Source organism: Glycine max, chromosome 5 (genome assembly GCF_000004515.6).
Source record: "Glycine max cultivar Williams 82 chromosome 5, Glycine_max_v4.0, whole genome shotgun sequence".
NCBI classification, from domain to species: Eukaryota; Viridiplantae; Streptophyta; class Magnoliopsida; order Fabales; family Fabaceae; genus Glycine; species Glycine max.
The window spans coordinates 30,513,962-30,539,314 of record NC_038241.2 but is presented as its reverse complement, the minus strand read 5'-3'; the positions used below and the strand labels follow the sequence as shown (position 1 = coordinate 30,539,314).

General features: G+C 31.8%; 1 protein-coding gene across 1 annotated transcript; it reads left to right on the top strand.

Moving 5' to 3' along the window:
* Positions 1–20,581: 20,581 nt before the first annotated feature.
* EF4 (elongation factor 1-alpha) lies at positions 20,582–23,153 on the top strand. The gene is made up of 3 exons (NM_001350098.1): positions 20,582–20,662; positions 21,354–21,826; positions 21,928–23,153. The coding sequence occupies exons 2-3, from the start codon at positions 21,365–21,367 to the stop codon at positions 22,807–22,809; spliced, it is 1,344 nt and encodes a 447-aa protein (NP_001337027.1). The 5' UTR covers positions 20,582–20,662; positions 21,354–21,364; the 3' UTR covers positions 22,810–23,153.
* Positions 23,154–25,353: the final 2,200 nt, after the last annotated feature.

Sequence of the window (25,353 nt, the reverse complement as noted above, 5' to 3'; positions counted from 1 at the left end):
TTAAAAAGCAACATCTTGCTGACATCGCTAGCAATGTATACCACTTTAAGAGTTTTCAAGACATACTTCGAGGGATTATCACAAGGATATGTTAGTATTTATAATTTTTTATGTTAAAACATTAGCTAATGTGGTTTCGTTCTACCTATTATGTTTACAACTATGTATAATATTGGGTTTATATAATTTTGTATAGATGTTATTGGCACTTTCCATGTGCTTAGTCACAAACAATTAATTGAATCTTCAAGGAAGGTGATAATCAAGATGAAAGATCTTAGGTAATTTCATTCATTGTATGTTGCATGATAATTTTACTCTTGTTTTTCATATTTACATCTTGTTTAACATTGAATAGCTACCATGTACTTTTATTATATGTAGTGGTGAAGTGATTAGTTGTACTCTTTGGGAACCTCATGCTTTCAAATTCATGCAATATTACATTGAGAGAAAGAATTATGGACCCATGGTTATTTTTTGACTCAAGAAAGGATTAAAGCAGGTGCATTAAATGTGCATCTAAGTGTTTCCTTTTATTTTTCTTGGTTCTTATATTGATAACTATATGTGCAGTAAATATGTATCTAATTGTTTACTTTTTTCCCTAGGTTCTTATTTTAGTATTTGATTTTTTATGCTAGAAATTATCCTGCATTGATTTTGAACACATGGAATGGTTCACAACTCCTAATCAATGAAGAAGTAACAGAGATACAGACCTTTAAGTAAAGGTTTGTTGTCTTTTAACCACATCTACATTTGGAATTAGGATATATGTATTCATCAAATTTACCGGTTGAACTAATATACGATTTCCAATTTTGCTAATTTGGAACATTCTCAAGAATTATCGAGTCAAACCTTAACCTAACTCAATTGTCTAGTTGATCCCAATTCTTTGCTAGTTCCCAATATTTTGAGAAGGAAAAGCTTTTACATAAAGACAGAGTTATTAGTATTTTTGAATTGAAAAAACTTACAGAGGTTATTAAGTGTTAGAATTTACATTATCATATCATTTTTTATACTTGATATTTAGTCTCTAATTTTAGTTGACTGGTAATTTTTTGTAAATAAGATGGAATGCGTGTTATTGTCGAATTTACATTATCTTATCATTTTTTATACTTGATATTTAGACTTTAATTTTAGTTTACTAGTAAATTTTTTGTAAGTAGGATGGAATGTGTGTTACTGTTGGGACTACAAGCAACTTTGTTATAGGCAAAGATGGTTGGTGCTACTTTGGATGTAAGGATTGCAATAAGAAAAATAAAATTCTAGATGAGCCTTATAAATGTGATTGTGGAACACACAATGAAAGTATTGTGTCAAGGTTCTTTCTTGTATTTATTGATTAAATATATTTTATACTATTAATCTATATTTTAAACTTAATCTCTAAATGTGTATCTTCATAGGTACAAGTTTGAGATAAAGGTGTGTGAAAATAAGGACAATGTAAATTTGATTTTCTAGGATGAGCAATATGTTAATCAAATAGGAAGTACAACGGTTGAGCTTATAAAGTTAATGAAAGATGTATGTACACTCAAGTTTACCATAAGTTTGTTCATTTAATATCTTGTTAATTTAATGTTAATTGGTTTTGTTACGAAGGTGAAAAAGATTTGAATGTATATCCAAGTCCTCTTAATAAAATATTGGTATTGACATTGACCCTCAAAATCAACGTGGCTTAGAAAGGAAGGAGTCTAATTGTGTCAAGGATGTTTCTTGATAAGAAATTGATTAAATGCATAAAGGACCAGATAAATCCTCATTGGGTATATGCTAAATACATATACATTTTAATGTGAAATTTTAATCATTCTTATACATTTCTTTGTAACAAGCTGAATCTCGAAGTGATCAAGCAGTGGTTGACGAAAGTTAAGCTTCTTAGTATCACATTGTAAGCATTAGTGAACATGTTTTTTTAATTACAAACCTATATTGTGGATGGTTTATTATCATTGAATCTTTACTTATTTTGAACCTTTTGGCATATATAACAATCTCTATCAGTTATAGTTGATCATGATCTAGAGTTGGGGACTGTTGTAACTCCAGCCAAAAGGGTTTTATGTCAAACATTCTCGGATGATATCTTATTCCTAGAGTTAGCAACTGTGTAACTATCTTCAACGAAGATGACCAAGCATATCACGGGTGAATGAGAACCTAACCGTAATATGTAATTTGTTTTGATTCCAGCCAAGAACAATGGAACTTTTGTATCTACACACCACTAAATACATGTTGCATCCTTTTTGAACCCATGACATACAGGATACCAACTGGGTCGTTGAAGGTTTTTTGGTATATATTTGTTTTTCATATCTTATATCCTTATTTTGTTTACCTTTACAATTTATGGGGTTTTGATTTATTTTATGTATGAATATATTCTGGAAAAAAAAGTATTCTATGCATACATATATGAAATCAAATGCATAACATTATGTTTCAGATATGAAATTATATATGAGAATTTTATTTATCATTATATTATATTTTGATCTTGAAATGCATAATATGATTTATTCTCATATGGTTAAGTTTTATGTCTAAGTGATCTTTATAATTTTGATTAATTATGGATTAGCCACAACATCTATAATTTGATTAAAATTATATATTAAGTTTTTTAAAGATCATATAAGGAATTAGACATAATATTATGATTAATTGTACTTTATGTAATGAATTTTATCCCACGTGAATTTTTATTATATTTGTATAATTAATTGGGATAAAATGACATATTATTTTTTATGGTTTACCCACAGGGATCGTGAGGTATGTATAATTTGTCAATTTTACCATAAAGTAAATATTTGCCATAGAAAATTAAATTATTTTCATGTTGTACCTGTAAAGCATAAATTTGAGTATGTAATTTGATTATTTTATCATAAGGTTTAATTGTTTCTTATTGAATTAAAAATTTAGCCCATGAGCAATTTTTATGTCACAGGATTCAATTTTCTGGTATGTTTACATTGGTAAAAGATACAATTAAGATTAATATGCCTCAAATTTTGACATAAGCATTTGGGTTTTGGAGCTTTTCAAACTGTTAGTTTTTCTGATATTCAATGTGATATTCTCAAATTCAAAGGAGATAACTATAAGATATGGAAAGAGAGAATTCTTCTGCAATTGGGGTGGATGGACATAGAATATGCTATATGGAAAGACGAACCACTTGCAATCACTTATGAAAGTAGTCTAACTGATGTTGTGCTATATGAGTGGTGGGAGCAATCCAACCGGATCAACATGATGTTCATTAAGACCAAAATCTCGACTGGGTTACGTGGTTATATCGACCAACTTGAAAAGGTCTAAGACTTGCTTAAGGCCATTGATGACCAATTCATCACTTCAGATAAGGCTTTAGTAAGCACCCTGATCATGAAGTTCTCCTTTCTTCGACTCACCAATGTGAAAGGTGTGTGTGAGTAGATAATGCAAATGCGAGATATTTCAGTTCAACTTAAGAAATTGGAGGTTCATATGTCTGAGTTCTTCCTGGTGCACTTCATTTTGAACACCCTTCTGCAGGAATATGGGCTGTTTAAGATTTCCTACAACACACATAAGGACAAATGGTCTATCAATGAATTAATGACCATGTGTGTCCAGGAAGAAGAAAGGTTTGTAATGGAGATGAATGAGAGTGCATTACTAACAACTGCTTGTGGAAGAACAAAGCAGCTAAGTCTCAAGCTAATCAGAATGGGAATGGTAAAATACCACCTCAAGCTGATATTAAGAAGGTGACAAAGTGGTTTCTTTTGTAAGAAGAAGGGACACATGAAGAAGAATTGCCCCAGATTCTTGAAATGGCTCGAGGAGAAAGGTAAATCAATCTCATTAGTCTGCTATGAATCTAATATGGCTAGTGTTAATAATAACACCTAGTGGATTGATTATGGATCTACTATCCATATTGCAAATTCTTTACAGGATATGCAAAACCTAAGGAAACCAGTGGAAAGTGAGCAAAGCATTTTATCAGGCAATAAGCTAGGCTCACCTGTGGAGGCTATTGGAACTTGCATTTTAACTTTAAGTAATGGCTTTATTTTGAAGTTAGAAAGGACCTTTTATGTACCAAGTTTTTCTCGAAACTTGATTTCTGTTTCTAGACTCGTACCTTTTGGATATTCCATTAATTTTAAAGAAACGTCGTTTGAGTTATTTTATAATTCTGAATGTGTAGGGAATCGTATCTTATCTGATGGTCTTTATCTTCTTGGTTTACAAAATTATGTCACTTATAGTTCAATGCATGTTAAAATGGTATTAAAAGGTGTAATATTAATGAGAATTCCTCTATGTTATGGCACCGAAGATTAGGACATACCTCTATTGAGAGGATTAAAAGGTTAGTGAAAGATGGGGTACTCAATACTTTAGATTTTGCTGACTTTAAGACTTGTGTGGACTGCATTAAGGGTAAGCAGACCAACATGTCTAAGAAAGGTGCTAACAGGAGTTCAAGCATATTAAAAATAATTCATACTAATATTTGTTGTCCAAATATGGATGCATGTGGTTAGAAATATTTTATCACCTTTATAGATGATTATTCACGATATATGAATGTTTATTTGCTTCGTAACAAAAATGGAGCATTGGATGCCTTCAAAGTCTTTAAGGCTGAAGTTGAGAATCAATGTGGCAAGCAAATAAAAATAGTGAGATCGGATAAAGGTGGAGAATATTATGGCAGATATACTGAGAATGGACAAGTACCTGGTCCTTTTGCAAAGTTTATTCAAGAACATGGGATTGTTACCCTGTACACTATGTTTGGTTCTCCAAATAAGAATGGTGTGGCAGAAAGAAGGAACCAAACATTATTGGATATGGTACAGAGTATGCTTAGCAACTCCAATCTTCCTAAATCCTTGTGGGCTGAAGCACTAAAGACGGCAGTGTATATATTAAACCGTGTTCCAACCAAGGTTGTCCCAAAGACATCTTTTGAGTTGTTTAAAGGTTGAAAATCGAGTTTGAAACATATGCATGTTTGGGGTCGTCTGTCTGAGATGAGAATATATAACCCACAAGAGAAGAAACTTGACACGAGGACTATTAGTGGGTATTTCATTGGATATCCGAAAGGTCTAAAGGTTATAGGTTTTACTGTCCATATCATATTTCTAGGATTGTGGAATCAAGAAATGCCAAGTTTCTTGAAAATGACTTGATCAGTGGGAGTGATCAATTGAGGGACTTAGGTTCTGAAATTGATTATATAGAGTCTCAACCTTCCCCATCAAGTGAAAGATTGGTTGTAATTCATACCCCTCAAGTTCAAAGGGAAGATGAACAACACATGACTAGCATTCCACAACCTGTTGCTGATAATCCAGTAGATCAAGTTAATCATCAAATTCCTGAAAATGATGAACAACCAACTGAACAACATGATCCCCAAGAAAATGTTGATGCAACATTAAGGAGGTCTACTAGAGTAATTATATTGTATATTTGCAAGAATTTGACTATAATATTGGAGCTGAAAATGATCCCGAAACTTTTGATCAAGCCATGAGTTGTAAAGAGTCAAATTTATGGTATGATGCCATGAAGGATGAGATGAATTCCATGTAGAGTAATGGATTTTGGAACCTTATAGAGTTGCCTAATGGGGCAAAGGCCATTGGCTGTAAATGGGTCTTTAAGACTAAAAGAGATTCATTAGGCAACACTGAGAGATACAAGGAAACACTCATTGTTAAGGGATTTACTCAAAAAGAAGGAATCAACTACACAATGACTTTTTCTCCTGTATCTAAGAAAGATTCTCTTTGTATTATCTTGGCATTAGTTGCTCATTTTGACCTTGAGTTGCAACAAATGTATGTGAAAATAGTCTTTCTTAATGGTGATTTAGAGGAGGAGGTTTATATGAAACAACCTGAAGGCTTCTCCTATAGTAGTGGTGAGCATTTGGTTTGCAACCTTAATAAATCTATATATGATATAAAACAAGCCTCCCTTCAGTGGTACCTTAAGTTTTATGGGATAATTTTTTCATTTGGTTTTGATGAAAACCCCATGGATCAATGCATATACCACAAGGTCAATGGGAGTAAAATATGTTTTCTCGTTTTATATGTAGATGATATTTTACTTGTAGCCAATTAGGCATAGCAACAGGGCGGGTCGGGGTCGAGTTTTGCTTACCCCACCCCCGAAACCCAACAGGGGTGTAGATTTACCCCCCATCCCCACCCCCGACGGGGTCGGGTTTTCCCCACCCCGCCCCGTCCTTGACACACTTATAAAATTCTATTAAAAAAATTAATTTTTCATAGAATGAAAAATATAATTTTAAATAGCAACAATAACATATTTTTAGATTGTACATGACAACGTAAAATCCAATCCAATAGTTTCATGTTTTAGTGTGTTATATATATGTAATGATATTTTTGTAAATTAATTATTAGTGGGGCGGGTTTGGGAGCAGGTTCGGGTTGGGTATTAATAATCTCATCCCCAACCCTGAACCTGACTTTGGTTATCGAGGAAAATCCGAACCCGACCCCGACCCCAATCAACTCGGGTTTTCCTCGTCAAAATCTGGGCGGACCCTGCGGGTTCGAGCCCCATTGCCATGCCTACAACCAATGATCAGGGTTTGCTACATGAGGTGATACAATTTCTTTCTAAGAATTTTGACATGAAAGATATGGGTGATGCATCTTGTGTCATCGGCATTAAGATTCATAAAGATAGACCTCAAGGTATTTTAGGTCTATCACAGGAAACCTATATTAACAAAATTTTAGAGAGATTTCGGATGAAAGATTGTTCACCAAGTGTTGCTCCCATTGTGAAGGGTGATAATTTGAACCAATGCCCAAAGAATGACTTTGAGAGGGAATAGATGAAAAACATTCCTTATACTTTAGTTATTGGAAGCCTCATGTATGCTCAAGTGTGCACAAGGTCTGACATTGCTTTTACAGTTGGAATGTTAGGAAGATATCAAAGTAATCCAGGTATTGACCACTAGGGAGCAGCTAAGAAAGTGATGAGGTACCTTTAGGGGACCAAAGATTACATGTTTATGTATAGATAGATAGACAATCTAGATGTGACTGGTTTATTCAGACTCAGACTTTGCTGGCTGTGTTGACTCTTGCAAATCAACATCTAGGTACATTTTTATGATGGCTGGTGGAGCTATTTCCTGGAGGAGTGTTAAGCAGACTTTGACTGCTATTTCTACCATGAAAGCTGAGCTTGTCTCTTATTTTGAGGCTACATCACATGGTGTTTGGTTTAAGAGTTTCATTTCTGGCCTGAAGATAGTTGATACTATTTCAAGGCCTTTAAAAATTTTCTACGATAACTAAGTTGTTGTCTTTATGGCTAAGAATAACAAAAGTGGAAGTTGAAGTAAACACATCGACATTAAGCACTTAGCCATCAAAGAAAGAATAAAAGATAAGAAAGTGGTCATTGAGCATATAAGCATTGAGTTGATGACCGCTGATCCTTTAACTAATGGCATGCCACCGTTTAAATTCAAGGATCATGTAGAAAGAATGAGACTTGGTTCCACTTTATGATTGTATACATACAGGTTATAGTTGAAACTTTTATATTGTGATATTTTCTCATATTCAGGTGCACATTGATTTATTTGAGAAAAAATATGTTTTGGACCAAGAATAAACATTGGGTTTATTCATTAAGTTTTATTACCACTTTGAGTATACTGCTTGGGAAATTGAGCATATTGTAATACATGGATGATATTACTCGTTATAAGAGGAACTATCACTATGCTTCGTATATTCATTTCTTAAGAAGATTGAGCATTGACATATTTTAGCCATTGACTCAAAATTTTTGGACCAAGTGGGAGAATGTAATAATTTGGTCTGTATGTTTTGGAAAATGAAATGCTCAATCAGTTTTGGAATTGAGAAGTCAGATATTGAATGGCTACTAATGAATGGTAATGGCTACTAAATACATTCTTGATGGTAGAATGCCTATATATAGCACATGTATTTGGTCCTTGAGCTCACCTCTTCTAATTTCGTCTGATACACCATCTATATAGAGAGAGTGAGAGCTTAGAAGAACCAAAACAAGACAACTCTTTCATGACAACGGTTGGAGGTACATTTTGATTTTTGTTTTTCCGCATTTTGTTAATGACTTGTGTTTTGTTTTGTAGTTTGTAACATCACAAGTTAAAAAATTTAGTATAACAATTCTATGATTAAATGTTTATGATTATATATAAATGATGCATCATAGTGGATGTTAGTGCATGTTTTGACAAAAGCAAGTGAAATAATAAGTTGCTACTTCATTCTCACAGTAGTTGATTAAGATAGAAATAAAAGGAACCATACCATTGATTATATACAAAGTTTGTATTGCATTTTGGCGTCAAGATCAAAATAAGAAAGCTTATAACATTGAGAGCAATATTGAAGTGATAGTCTATATTATCACTCTCACATAAAGGAAATTTATCAAGATCAAATGTTAGAACCCCTATCACAAAGGAAAATCATCAAGATCAAATGTTTAAGATATTTCAAGAATACTAATAAAGACATGTTGAAAACAATACTGATAAAGAAAATGAAAGGTAGAAAACACATGCTTCTTGCCATTTAAGATATACAAAGGTTTAAGATATTTCAAGGACGGACAAGAAAAAGTTGAGTTGATATAACAAGAACTTTATTATACTTACCAATAAGTAGAAATAGAGCTAATCATGCATGTTCACCATGTGTTTAATTAATACTAGTATTAAAAAATAGTGGGAACAGAAAAAAAATTATGGCAACTATACCACATATCCAAAACAAAAAGTAATTCACCTATAAAATTAAAAAGACAATATGCAAAAAATGAAACATATGATAAGTACAATCACATTGAATATAATGGTTGGAATTCTTCACAATTTTTACGAGTTGAATATAAGCAATACCATTTGTTCATGCTAAAAACCTTAAGCAATATAATTCAATTCAATCAATTTAACTTTTCAAAGTTGAGACATTACAAATAACTTTAATAGACTAAATAAATTATATGTGTATATTATATAAAAAAAAACTTTAGAACAACCCAACTAGGAAAGGAATATATAAGAGATTGTGGTACCAAAAAGTTGGTGGGCTTTCTTTAGGTTTACTCTTTTTCCTACACGGAAGTTTCCACAAATTAATCACATTTCTTGCTACATTTTCTCAAATGGTGTCTCTAGGACTGTGAATCCAACAAAATGATTTTGGGTATCGGTGCATTGGACAAGGAACTAGGTGCACTTTTGAACTCTACCATTTTCAAATGTCATCTCTTACTTTTAGTTATCTTCTTATAAATATGACTTTTTGACTATACAAGAAGGATTGAGGTCATTCCATAATGTTTTTTGGTTGATCCTATCAAAGTTGTCATTTTGCTTCAAGTCCTGAAGGAAAGCAAAGATATCCATTTTAACATGTAAGACATTCCATGCAAGATATTCCACTTCTTTGGTAGGAACATTTAATTTTTAATTTTTATTTTTTGATTCTTTATTTTACACAAATCGGATTCTAAGATTTCTTTTCTTCAAGTCCAAAAGGGAACACAACAAGTTTCAGATTCTTGACATTCAAATGGGTTTGCCAAAAAAATTTAATTTAATTTTTTTAAAAAGCAAACATCCTTCTTTCTCCATGAATTAAAAATAAGAGGGTTTACATTGGTCCTTTCGGTGGTATAATACTTTTTTTAATACTATTTCTCTATTATCTTCAATCTATTTTTGCATTCACAAAAAACTAAATCTTTATCAATAAATTTATTTATATATTAATGTCCTAGAAAATTGCACTTTAATTTTGTGGAAATACAAAAGTAAATGAATGAGGGTTGGTTAGAAATAAAAAACATAGAATAAAGTAAGAGAAAATGGAAAAGTGAATTAAACTAGACAAACTTTTCTATTGTTTTGAATTGATTATATTTTGACCATTATGTGTTAGTTTCTTTGTCTTGACTAAATGAAAAAGGAATCTAGCTTACACTTAAGGTTTGCTTGAGATTCAAGTTGGAATCTCATCATTTCAATCTCTTAAAACATGTAGAAATAACTTAAAGGTTACTTCTCAAATCATGTTACTTTATACCTGTAATATAATTTAGGCTAGAAAATTCTTACTTGGCATTGATCTTCATGGCCTTCTAGCATATTAATAGAGAGTTTCCAATATAGCTTTTGTATTTGACTAATGTTAGACAGTTGTTCTCACTAATAATTCATTTGCAGGGACTGTGTATTTATACTAACTTGCATAGTGCATATTGAATTCCAACAATCTTGCTTAATCTCAATCCTTTTGTGATTAATTTTAAGTTTAATATTGTCAACCTCATTTAGGAACTATTAGCATTCATGCTTTATAATTGAATTATATTCTCCTTCAACATTAAGAAATTTTTAATTATTTTGTAGCTCATATTTCATAGTTGCAACTTTTAAGTGTTTCCACTATTAAATTATGGTGCTTCATTGCAATGAACACAAGTTCTAAGTCCCTAAGTATACATATATTTAGTTCTTTTACTATGATGACTATAACAATTTCACTCATATTAGGTCCTACTTATCAGCTATCTTACAAGATATTATGTTGAAGTATCTTCCAAGGCATATTTAAGGATGGATCTATCCAGGAAAAACAAATTTAATGAAGGGTTACATATTTTGGACTAGAGTTTGGTAATGTTACTCCTTTAGAGGCTGAATTATTCTAACAAAGTGTAATGTATGCTTCACAGCTAATATTAGTTCATATGTCTATTATGCAAACAATTTTTATGCAGCATGGGAAATGCTTTATGGTTGTTTTAGAAAACTTCTATTGTCCATGCTTGGTTTGAGCTTTCTTTAATTGCTTTGCGTCTCAGGTCATTGTTGTGGTTTCATGGAGTGAGAGAGATATCATGAGATAGAAGATGTTATTATGCTAAAAAGTAAGCTACTTTTGGTGTATTTTGAAAAAATTATCAGTTATAATCTTTCACAAAGTTGGACAAATATCAAGGTATTAATTGGACTATGTTGCTTAAGTCCCTTAATATGTAAGTACATTTTTTTCTTTATTCCATTTTCAATGCATAAACTTTAAATAAAATCCTTTATGTAGTCATGAATTAGACACTTAGTATTCAAGTATTGAGTTTTATGTTTTAGTTTAATTATGGATGTTATCACCGTTATCAAAATATGCATATATCCTTCTCTATGTTTCTTAAAATTTAAAACTTTGGAACCAACATAACAAAATAATCTAAAAAATCAAATGTTATTTTATACAACTAACCTTTTCCAACTTTACTATCCCAATAATACATCCTCCTTTATGACAGATAAATTTTTCAACCAACAGAGTGAGTTCTGGAAACATGTGATAAGTTAATTATGCTATCTAGACCAATATAGATAGTCAATTTTCAAAAATCAGTAGCCTTAGAAACATGACAGTAGCATTGAAAACCTTCCTCTATTTTATAGTCATTCTCTGATTCTATCATATATTTTGGTATACTTTGACAAAATTGTCAGTTGGAATATTTCACAAAGTTGAACAAAAAGCAAGTTATTAATTGGATTTTGTTGCTTAAGTCCCTTAATATGTAACTACAATTTATTCCATTTTTTTTTACCTTATAGTATATTTTTATTCACTGATATATATTGTACTACCTTGTCTTTGCATAGTCTATTGAATTAAGGCTTTCTATGAAAGGAATAGTTGAAGTACCAAACTCCTATATCTAGCAAATGAATCATTTAGGTATTTGCTATATAAAAATCATACTCATTTTATTTTGGCCCAATGTAAAACAAAAATGCAGAATATGATATCCAATGAGTGACTAGATCAAAGCTATCTTATATAGCAAGTTGGCTAAAATTCATGGTAAGTGTTTTAATTCAAAAATTTTATTTCCTTCAACTTGAAAAAAATTCTTGTTACAATTGTCATGTACATTTAATATTGTAGATACCTCAGTGATCTTTGTTCTAAGCCATAGCAAACCAATTTGAAGTTGACAACTATAGTGTTAAAGTTTCTATCAATTACTGGTAAAGGTTTCAACTAATACATGCCAATAGCATGGAAAAGGAACAAAATCTGCTAAAAAATGTTGTTGCTGCTCAAGCAGAGTTGAAAAGAAAGAAAATCATGCACGATAAGCCTAAAAATAGACAAAGTCATTTGCATCATTCTAAACACTTACGTTCAGAAACAACAATAAGTAAGTGTATTGTGTTGGATGACATCACATGTGAGATACTTAATCAGGAAAACCAGTCCACTCATGATTTCAATGATATCCATATTCAACCGGATACAAGTTACAATTTTTTCCTTAGAAAAAACACTAGAATTGGAGTTAGTGGGATAGGTGTAAATCTATTGTCTAGATTTAATGAGGTTAGTGAGCTTGCTGATAGCAATTCACCAACTTGAGTATCAAGTGCCACAATACCTGGAGTTCAATTAAGAAACAAATAGGGAGACCATGAAAGTGTTGGTAATTAAAGTTGTTATCTTTGTCTATCTATGAATTTCGTACTTAAAGATGATATGGTTATTGAAAAATAAATTTCAAAGTTTATTTGCTTCAATCTTTTGATATAATAATATTATATGTTTATTTTATTAGAGTTGCCTTTAGAAGGTAGCTCAAGTTCAATTGATGAGGATTTATGTAGCAATGTCAATGTTAATCCATCTACAAGTCTTGCTTAAGGTACAATATTTATAGAGATGATTTTACTAAGATTTCTTTTACCTCATAATTTGTTTTTTATGTACTTTGTAGGATACTTTGATATTGGTAATCCAATTATGCAATGTCAATATTGTCAAGCATGTATGTGATACCAGGAAAGAATGCGTAAGCATAGGCACACAACAAGTCCTAGATTTCATTTTTGTTACACTGACAGAAAATTTCAACTACCACTACTGAAAAAATCACCAGTTGCACTTGAGCATCTTTTATTTGACACTAGATCCAATGAAAGCAAGAATTTCCAACAACATATTCGAGTGTACAACATAATGTTTGCATTCATATCTCTTGGAGTTAATATTGATAAGTGCATTAATAATGGTAAAGAATCCCCTACTATTAGGATACAAGGACATTATTGTCACAAAATAGGTAGTTTGTTTCCTTTGTTAGGACAACATCCAAAGTATGCACAACTTTATATATATGGTACCAAAAATGAAGTACAAAATAGGATTAAAACAATAAGGTACAACAACAATATAATTAATTGTCCCTAAAAATTAATATATTGTTCTTATATTCACTTATTTCTAAATGCATCTAACTATTTTTGTCCTATATTTACAACAACCAAAGCTATATTATTCCAGAAATTATTGTCAAATTAGTTGTCATGCTACATGAGCATAACACAAGCACAGTCCTCTATGATGACTAGAAAGAGATTCAAGGATGGACCTGTGCATGATCTAAAGCTAAACCTTATATCTGATAGAAAGATAAATGGTAGAATCTACAACATACCTACCGTTTCTGAAGTAGTTGCTCTTTATTGTTGATGGTACAAAGTGCTAAATTACAAAGAATTGATGAGTTGCATACCTGTTATTTGGGATTTCAATATCCTTTCTTATTCCTCTATGGCGAAGATGGTTATTGGCATGATATCCTTCATATATTCCTCTAAGCCACAAAAAGATTTGATTAACTATTAGGGAATGTCTTTGTTTTAGACTTCAGAGTAGACCAAATGAGGCATAGACTTTACTGGGTTCTAGAAGACTTCTCCAACAATTTGTTATGAATGGTTATACCATGTTAGAGTTAGAGACATTATCTTTTATAAGAAAAAACCAATCAAAGTTGAGGGTAGAAAAGTTCTACAATTTAGGTTCTTCAAACACCAGTGGTCATGTTGTCAATTCAAACAAGGGAAAAAGAGTCATATTGTATTCTACATTTGTTAGTGATTGCTGATACATAGACTAGTTGTACTTTGATGGAATGACTATCTGTAGACATGTTGGTTTTCTTGATCTATTTATTACATTCACGTGTAATCCATGAAATTGATCCTTTGCATTTGAAAGCCTTTGATAGGCCTGAAATTGTGGCAAGAGAATTCAAAATTAAACTTGAACTTTTAACTGATTTGACAAAGAGACATGTCTTGGGTAAAGTTCTTGCATGTAAGTCATGTATCAATTTTATTTAAATATCATGTAAATGTTTATTACTTGTTCATTCCCTTTTCATTTGTAACTGTTGTTTTTTTGGTTTCTATCATTTTTAAGATATGTATACAATTGAGTTTTAGACGTGTGGGTTGCCACATACACACTTGCTTTTATTTTTACATCCATCAAGCAAATACACAACTCTCGATGATATAGACAAAATCATCTTAACTGAAATACCATGTGAACAACATCATAAAGAGTTGCACAATTTAGTAGAGTCTCATACGATTCATGGCCATTGGGGTTTAGCAAATAGATCATCACCCTTTATGAAAGATGGAAGATGCTCTAGGTATTATCCTAAAAACTTCAGGATGCAACAGTTGTTGATCAAAATGGTTATCCTAATTATAGGAGAAGAGACACTGGCAACACTATTATAAAGAATGGTGCAACTGATGACAATTGGAGTGTTGCCCCTTACAATGTGATGTTGCTATTGAAGTACCAAGCGCACATCAACATAGAATGGTGTAATCAAATTACTTCCATCAAATACTTATTCAAATGCATCAACAAAGGATATGACCGTATTACAATTGTAATTGTTGCAAATGAAGATCAAGGAGGCGTAGTTGATGAGATTAAACTATAAATGTTAATCATAACCACTTAGCAAATTTTTTTATTGCTACGTAATCAAGCATGTTCTAATTAATGAATTTAGTTTTTTTGTTCTAAATGATTTTGGTAGTTTTTAAATAACTTACAAATAATTTAAATATCAAAATCTATTATAAAGTTAGAAAAATTTCAACAAAACAAGACTTGGACCAATAAACTAACCAACTGACAAGAGGCACTTTGAAATTTCTCAAATTCCAACCTTTCAACATGTTAAGAGTAGGAATGGAACAAGCTTTAGAATGAATCAATCCTCTAGCGAAAAGACTAGTAGAAGTAGGAATGGAACAAGACAATGATGGCAATTACTACGTGGTATTCCAAAGTGGATTTTAAGATACCGTGAGGAATGGAATAAGCTTAATGAACTAATTATTTACTTTTTAAAGTGCTTAATTTGGCTAAAATGCATAATGTACATTGCTTCACTATGTTCAGGTAAAAAATGATTCCAAACGTTTACTGCATATTTGATAAAAGACCATTCTACTGGAAAATCCCTTGAAAAAATTGTCTCAACATAGCTTTGGAACTCCCATGCATAATTTACACTGCTTCACTTTATCTTGCTTTTTCAAAATCAGAAAAAAAAAATATTTTATACATAATGCTACCCTTGAGTACAAAGATATAAATACACATTATTATTTTCACAATATTGGAGAAGATAACCATGCAATTGACATGTTTTGTTCAAAGCTATATGCGTGTTGTGAACAATGACCATTAATAGTGCATACTGAAGAAAGAGTCACCACAGAAAAGCATTAGGCCCGTGATTCACCACTATCCTATTATAAATTTTCAGCAATTTTAAGATTCCCTTCATGCTTTGGTAAAAGATGCTTGATAAGCCATAGCAAAAACGACAAAAGCTTGATAAGCCATAACATAATAGTGTCCTTAATATTTGTGAAAAATAGTAGTGTATCTTGACAAATAGCTATAAGCTATGCATGCTACTTAACACATATTTGCGTTACTTCCCCACATATCACATTTACCTTTGTACTTCTTAGCCAGCTCATTCGTATATTAGAAAAAGAGGGATGACTTTATGCCATCCATTGTATTCCAAATAAATCTTGCAATAACTATAAAAAAAACTCATTTCTAATTGCTTTGTGCTACCTACCTTTGCCTCACGAGTTCATCTTTACAATAATTTTCCAAGTTAATACTTCTTTAGAATTGCTTCTTGCTCCTTAATTTTTACTAAATAGCTTTGTTTTATAAACACACCTCTCTTCTCTACCCAGCCAACAATCTCCAAAATTCTTATGGCTTCACCTATGCAAGTGACACTAACATTCCATTGTCTTTGCTGATGGAAAGCAACATTAACATAATAGTAGAGGGTTTAATCCCCACATACCTTGCTAATATTGCCAATTTATAGGATCGACCAAATCAGTTAATTGGTAATTCTTTTATTTCTAAGTGCATCCAGTCTTAGATTTATTTTATTTTTTCAAAAGTAAATCCACTACTCTTACTTTTATTTTATTTTCATGATTTTTCTTACTAATTGAAAAATAAAAAAACAAATTGATATTATCAATTTTATTAATTAACCAACACGAATAAACATTTGGAATGTTAAATACACAAAAATTACAACTTAAATCCATTTTTTCAAAGATAACACTTTTCAAGACTTTTTAATTCCTTTCATTTTTTTTATTATTCATTGCATATCATCATCATATTTTTACAAAATAGTAATTTGAGAACATTTATACTATAGTTAAGCATAATTAAATACTTTGTCCATATCCTAAAGTTATCGTTGTCATCTTTACCGCAAGATCATACGTGAGAGATGTTGTTCAACAACATGCAAAAGTAGATGAGCAAATATGCTTGGAACTATCAGGTCACACATAAACACTTTATTTTATAAATTTAGATTTTCATGCTTTAACATTATCTTCTACTAACTACATTTATTTATTTTTGTAGAGGTCATATTTTGAATTAATCTTAGATGGTGAGAAAATGATAGGAAACATAAATTATTTATCTAAAGGTGATGCAAATATTCTTATTTTTTCTTTTCAATCCGTAAAACCAAGTGCTCCTATGCTATACGGTTAGTTATAAATAAAAATATTTACCAAATTTAATTCCTGTAATAATTTTTTTATTCTACAAAGTTGTTAACAATAAATTTTCTTAGTAATGTTATTATTCAAATCATTCCAAATGTGACCAAAGTATTCTACAATCCAAATTTGAGTAAATTAAGTGCATTAGAGACAACGTATATTCTTTAAATTACATTAAATTGTAATATGTTAGTTTAACCAACTCATCATTTACTAATCAATAGTATTTCCTCTACTTTTTAATCTTTCAATCACAGGTTAATACACATTTGATCAATAGTATTTCCTCTATTTTTAAATCTTTCAATTACATGTTAATAAACATTTGGTTTGAAATATGTATACATTAAAAGTTTTGTAGATTTTAAATTAACTCATCATTCATTTCAATTAATAGGATACTTCATCATCTTTTGCACCACCATAAAAAAAATTGTTTTAACAACTTTGCTTGAAAGGACCTTATATGCTATTAATAGAAAATCTGGTTACCATAAGTGGCAACATCTTTGTCAATTGCAACACCATGGATCAAATTTTTAAATTTTAGAAACATCTTATTATGTAATTTATATTTTATGATTTTTTTTGTTTATCATTATGTGCACCATACAACTAATTAACTTTTCATCTATATTTGTTTATGTCTATATGTACTAGATTATTAATTAAATCTATGAATTCATGTTTTTATTTTCATGATTATTCTATTTTCTTTTTGCTGATGCTTAAATTTACTCATTTATATCCTATACTAAATAACTTCAAATGTGTTGGCCTTATTAATTTTTTTTGTGAATTTTACATTCAAGAAATAATGATACGAGCCAACACGACTTTGCATGAGTTACTTACTAGTTACATTAAAAAAAAAGGAATGTCATGGTCATACTCCTTGACACACTCCCTTAATCACACTCTTAATTATTGGGCTACATCATCTATTTTTTGCAACTCATTATCGGGTAACAGACTCTCCATGTTGTCAGACTTTAACCCATTTTTTTATTATCATTGTTAGATTTGTAGAGTTGGTGCGCGCATTTTGACTCCTCTATTATGTCTCTCATCTCCTCCCTCTCTTTGTTGCGTCTCTTGTTGCTCCCACCTAAGTTTGTGACCATCCATTTGAAGGCACTCAATCATTGTTTTGGTGCATGCATTTTGACTCCTTTATTACGTCTCTCACCTCCTCCCTCTCTCTATTGCTCCCACTACGACCATCCATTGATGCCACTCACTATTAAACAAAAAAAATCTAATAATGAAAATGGTCCTTCAAATAGAATCAGATAATATGAATACATGTTTTCATTAGGATGATTATTAACATGAGAACCTTTAATATTATTGGGGATTAAACCCTTACCATGTTTTTCTAGACTTCATATGGTTTTTGTTGTTCTAGGGACAAAGACCTACTAATTTTGATGTTTGTGAAAAAATGGTACTTTTTATCTAAAATTGCATAAAGAATTTATATACCTAAGATAAATTTCTCTCTCACACATTCTTATTACAAGTTCAAACACACATTTGTTGACATTTTCCAGGTACTTAAATGTAACACCTAATTCAACAACATCTAAAGGTTTTAATGTCATTCTTTTTTACTTTTCAATTTTTCTATAGTATCTTCTAATTCTATTGTTGTTTGGAGTAATGTGTTGTGATATGATATAATGATATGACATACAAACATAGGAGAAAAAATTGTCTAAATATTAAAAATGACATTAGAAACCTTGACCATAAACTCTAATAACAAAAATTAACCATTAGGCTAATGAGCTTCTCTTATAAATAAATAAAATTATATATATATATATATATATATATATATATATATATATATATTAGTATTAATAATATTATAAGTAATTTCTAATAATATTAATAATTTTTATTATTATGTTACGTTAACATAATGTTTTAATATATTGCTACAAAAATACAAATATATTATATATGATATAAAATTAAATTATTGTTTTATCTACAAATGTACTAATTAAATTATCAATAGTATTATGAATACTAATAATATATAAAAATGTTTATTTAATAGAAGTAAATACTCCTTACATCTATTTTTAATGGTTCGATTTTTGAAAAAAATGATTTATATTTATATGTCATTTTCAATTTTCAAGATAATAATTACTTTTGTTTTGCCAATTATACACTTACATTTCATTTAATATTTAATTAATTTAGACATATGCATTTATGGTATAGTAGAAAAAAAGGATCAAATAGGAATCTCAACAACTATATTATTTGGATAATTTTTTTATTGCATTTGTTGTTTTCTATATAGGACGCGTTTGTTTCACAGATTTGATTATATTTTTGAGAATAATATTCTTGAAAATGCTATTATTGGAAATATTGTCCACATCAGGTATATATTTCTACTTCCTGTGAATGTTTTTAAATTTATTTTAATTTAAGAATATAAATAAATAAATAAATGTGGTTGAATAAGAAGAAAGTGATAAATTATTTTAAAAATTCCTATAGAAAGATGAAAAAACATGAAGATGAAGAAACATATACAAAATATGAATACCTAGGATTAAGTTATGTTGAGAAATATTTTATTATCTTCTAACAAACATGAGAATACATATTTCTCTTTCCACATTCTTGAAAATCCAATGATATTCCGTGAAATAAACATTAAAACAAATAAAGAAACAAAAGAAATACAAGTTTTTTAACATATGAATACAAAATTATATATATATATATATATATATATATATATATATATATATATATATATATATATATATATATATAAGTTTACTTATTTTGTGGGTATCTATACTTTTATTAGATTTTTAATCAGGCTCCTGATTTCTTTTTATTTCGATTGAATTCCTGAACTTGTATTATTCAGTAGATCGAATAAATTATAAAAAGATAAAATCATAAAATAATATTTTATCCTATCAATCATATTAAAGCAATGAATATGTAAAATTAATCTTATCTTTATTTTAAAAAATCATATAGGTTTAGTATTTTTTTAAAAATAAAGATAGGATTAGTTTTACTATTCACTGCTTATTACTTTTAAAAAAATCATAAAGGTTTAGTATTTTTTTAAAATAAATATAGGAATAGTTTTACTATTCACTGCTTTAATAGAAAAATAGTTTAAAATTTAAGATAGTTTTAATCCCAGCATTTGCCACGTTTGAACGTGAGCCGAAACGATGTCGTTACATTATCTTAACCTAGCTGAAACGATGTCGTCATAATATCGCCAAATGCCAACTGGACTACGTCGAACCCACAAATCCCACAAAGCGCGTGAAATCAAATCGCTCAAACCACAAAAAAGAACAACGCGTTTGTTACACGCTCAATCCCACGCGAGTAGAGCACAGTAACCTTCAAATAAGCGAATGGGGCATAATCAGAAATCCGAAATAAACCTAGGGGCATTATCGGAAATGAAAAGTAGCTCACTCAATATAAAAATCTAGGAACCCTAGTTTTCGTTATCACTCTGTGCTCCCTCGCTCTATTTCTCAGTCTCTGTGTTTGCGGCTGAGGATTCCGAACGAGTGACCTTCTTCGTTTCTCGCAAAGGTAACAGCCTCTGCTCTTGTCTCTTCGATTCGATCTATGCCTGTCTCTTATTTACGATGATGTTTCTTCGGTTATGTTTTTTTATTTATGCTTTATGCTGTTGATGTTCGGTTGTTTGTTTCGCTTTGTTTTTGTGGTTCAGTTTTTTAGGATTCTTTTGGTTTTTGAATCGATTAATCGGAAGAGATTTTCGAGTTATTTGGTGTGTTGGAGGTGAATCTTTTTTTTGAGGTCATAGATCTGTTGTATTTGTGTTATAAACATGCGACTTTGTATGATTTTTTACGAGGTTATGATGTTCTGGTTGTTTTATTATGAATCTGTTGAGACAGAACCATGATTTTTGTTGATGTTCGTTTACACTATTAAAGGTTTGTTTTAACAGGATTAAAAGTTTTTTAAGCATGTTGAAGGAGTCTTGTAGATATGTAACCGTCGATAGTTTTTTTGTGGGTTTGTTCACATGTTATCAAGCTTAATCTTTTACTATGTATGCGACCATATCTGGATCCAGCAAAGGCGATTTTTTAATTCCTTGTGAAACTTTTGTAATATGAAGTTGAAATTTTGTTATTGGTAAACTATAAATGTGTGAAGTTGGAGTATACCTTTACCTTCTTATTTGGCTTTGTGATAGTTTAATTTATATGTATTTTGAGTTCTGACTTGTATTTCTTTGAATTGATTCTAGTTTAAGTAATCATGGGTAAGGAAAAGGTTCACATCAACATTGTCGTCATTGGACATGTCGACTCTGGGAAGTCAACTACCACTGGTCACTTGATCTACAAGCTTGGAGGTATTGACAAGCGTGTGATTGAGAGGTTCGAGAAGGAGGCTGCCGAGATGAACAAGAGGTCATTCAAGTATGCCTGGGTGCTCGACAAGCTCAAAGCTGAGCGTGAAAGAGGAATTACCATTGATATTGCTTTGTGGAAGTTTGAAACCACCAAGTACTACTGCACGGTCATTGATGCTCCTGGACATCGTGACTTTATCAAGAACATGATTACTGGTACCTCCCAGGCCGACTGTGCTGTCCTTATTATTGACTCCACCACTGGTGGTTTTGAAGCTGGTATTTCTAAGGATGGACAGACCCGTGAGCATGCTCTTCTTGCTTTCACCCTAGGTGTGAAGCAGATGATCTGTTGCTGTAACAAGGTATAAATCTAAGCCTTCTTTTATTAATTTGATTTGATAAGAATTTGTTATTGCTGATGGAATTTTGTAGAATTTTTAACTGTGTACTATCATTGTTGCAGATGGATGCCACTACCCCCAAGTACTCTAAGGCTAGGTATGATGAAATCGTGAAGGAAGTCTCTTCTTACTTGAAGAAGGTTGGTTACAACCCAGACAAGATTCCCTTTGTTCCCATCTCTGGTTTTGAGGGTGACAACATGATTGAGAGGTCCACCAACCTTGACTGGTACAAGGGACCAACTCTCCTTGAGGCTCTTGACCAAATCAATGAGCCCAAGAGGCCCTCCGACAAGCCTCTAAGGCTTCCATTGCAGGATGTCTACAAGATTGGTGGTATTGGTACTGTGCCAGTGGGACGTGTAGAGACTGGGGTTGTGAAGCCTGGTATGGTGGTGACTTTTGGTCCCACTGGGCTGACAACTGAGGTTAAGTCTGTTGAGATGCACCATGAGGCTCTCACAGAGGCTCTTCCAGGTGACAATGTTGGATTTAATGTGAAGAATGTTGCAGTCAAGGATCTCAAGCGTGGTTTTGTTGCATCCAACTCCAAGGACGACCCTGCCAAGGAAGCTGCCAACTTCACATCCCAAGTCATTATCATGAACCATCCTGGCCAGATTGGTAATGGATACGCACCAGTCCTTGACTGCCACACTTCTCACATTGCTGTGAAGTTTTCTGAAATCTTGACCAAGATTGACAGGCGATCTGGTAAGGAGCTTGAGAAGGAGCCCAAATTTTTGAAGAATGGTGATGCTGGTATGGTTAAGATGGTTCCAACCAAGCCCATGGTGGTTGAAACTTTCTCTGAGTATCCTCCCCTTGGTCGTTTTGCTGTGAGGGACATGCGTCAGACCGTAGCTGTTGGAGTCATCAAGAGTGTTGAGAAGAAAGACCCCACCGGAGCCAAGGTCACAAAGGCTGCCGCCAAGAAGAAGTGATTGCATTTTGGCAATTTTGCTAGCACATGTGATCATCAACGTGGTTTCAAAAAAACTTGTTCCTTTACAGTAGTTTATCTTTGCAGAGTCTTAGGTGTTTGTTTTACCAGTTATATTTTGAAGTGTCCGCCGATTTCATGTAGCCGTAGCCTTCAAAACTGGGTTCTTGATCGGCGGTAACATTTTCGTTGCTGTTTGTTTTTGATGAGTACTGTTTTTTGTTTTGATGGTAAAAGTCTGAGATTTTCAAATTCACAAGCAGCCATAGGGTTTTAGTCCATTTCCTTTGCTGCTGAGGAGGGATGTCTTAAATTTGCATTTAATTTATAAGGAAGTTTTGTTAACTGTTTTTTATGGTTTATTATTCCCTTTGAATTTGAAGCCATGTGAGTGTGTGAGGTGTGCGCCTGATCTGGGATTTTTATTTGAGCTCTAAATAATGCGATCGTAGATTCGTAGTTTCACTAATTACTAAAGAACATTTGTTGCTTGTGAAATGAGCATCTATAGACAAACGAGTGAGGAAAATATATATTTAGTTCTACAATTCTAAAGTTCCATATTCCATTCAACGTTTAGAAAATCTCATAATTGAATCTCATGCACTCCTGAAATGTTGCACATGTCATTCTATGTGTAGAGCATCTTATTATACACATGTTAAATAAGGCTATCAAGAAAATAAGGCTACGAGGAGGATACAGGAACGTTGTTAGACATTTTAAGCGCTTCGTTTAAATTTTTTGAGGTCACCAATCACGCAAGCCATTCTTATGATTGATTGATAAATGTCAGAAAAAGACTACGCACGCAAATATATTGAAATATTGTATGAAAACATTGAAATAAAGTTTCATTTATCAAATCTCTTAATCAACTTTGAGAGACCTACTCTTTTCATGATATCGATATCACCAAAATAGGTTTTGCTTAATATCTTAAGTCTTAATAAAGCCTTCTTTATCCCCTTGTTGATTTTAATTATATGTCTACACCTTAGTTTGAAACAAACAAAAAATACTTGAAATAATTTTAAGAATTAAGAATTCTGATTATTAATAGCGTAGATTTTTCACAATGCATGAGCAAACTGAATGAAAATCACGAAACTGGAAGCTGATTGATGAAGCGCATTGTGGAAAAAACAGTAAACAGATGTAATGAATGTTACCAAAGGTTGTCCTTGATGGGGATGAGTTTGTACTACAAAATCCAGTTTCCTTGTCATGTTCCGACAACTCAATCCCCCATGCGACCATCCTAGCCTAATTGAGTCGGTGCAAAATTTGTTGGATGGGTTCATCTATTCATAGCACTATTTGGTGTGACCGGAAATAGTCTTAATCATCTTGTTATGTAGCACTCTGATTGAATAACAACAAAATGAGAGAGATTCATAGACTGTGCAGATATGACAATGTACAATAGATGATAACTTAAAAGAATTAATTGATACTACCTATATTAACAAGTGCATATACTGTTCGATAGTCTATTACAGAAGAATTCCACAATTAAGTGTGTTTGACTTGGAGTAGTTATGAGATGAGCGATCTCTAGGAGATTTTTCAGAAAGCGTGGGAGTGAGGACAAAACATACTGAAAAGTCTTGTGTTGGTTTGTGGAGATTGTCATTGATCCTGAAAAAAGCTGAAACATATTGTTGAGGTCTTAGAAAAGGCTACTTATGAAGGGTTATGATCGGTGGAGGATTTTGACCAACGAGAAATTGAGTGAGGTGCCATAGTGTGATGTGTCGTAATGTGAGAGTCGTCAAGAAGTTGACAATCAAGGGCGTTACAAATGGTATTAGAGCAGACCTCTCTTCTAGTACGATGTGGTTCGAGGACGAACCAGGCGGAAGCTGGTGGACATGTAACACTTCAATCGAATCACTAAAATGAAAGGGATCCAGAGGCTATACATGTATGACACTATACAACTGAGGATGACTTAAAGGAATTAATTGGTATTACCTATATCAACAAGATGCATCTACTTTTTAGTAGTCTATTACATAAGAACTCCATAGTTAAGCGTGTTTGACTTGGAGTAGTTATGAGATGAGTGACTTTCTGGGAAATTTTTCAGAAAACGTGTGAGTGAAGATAAAACATACTAAAGAGTCTCGTGTTGGTTTGTAAAGGGCTACCTACGGAGGGTTTTAACTGGTGGGGGGTTCTGACCAGTGAGCTGATTCATGAACCAAATGAATCGAACTATATGCAACTCAAGTTTGACTCATTTATTTAACAAACTCAATTTTTAGCTCAAGTTCAGTTCACTTGGCTTATGAACCAAATTCAACGAAATATTTATTGAAGCGAGTTTCGAATTATTTTCAAGTTGATTCGGTTCATTGCCACCCTTATCACCAATGTTGTCATCTCCTCCTCCATCACCACCATCATTGTCATTACTACCACTATCATGTGATACAACGTCCACGATGACAGTTGCAGTAATAATGATAATAATGGTGGAAGCGAATGTGATATTAGTGGTGATAATAAGTGAAATATTTTTTGTTTTTTTAAAAGGAAA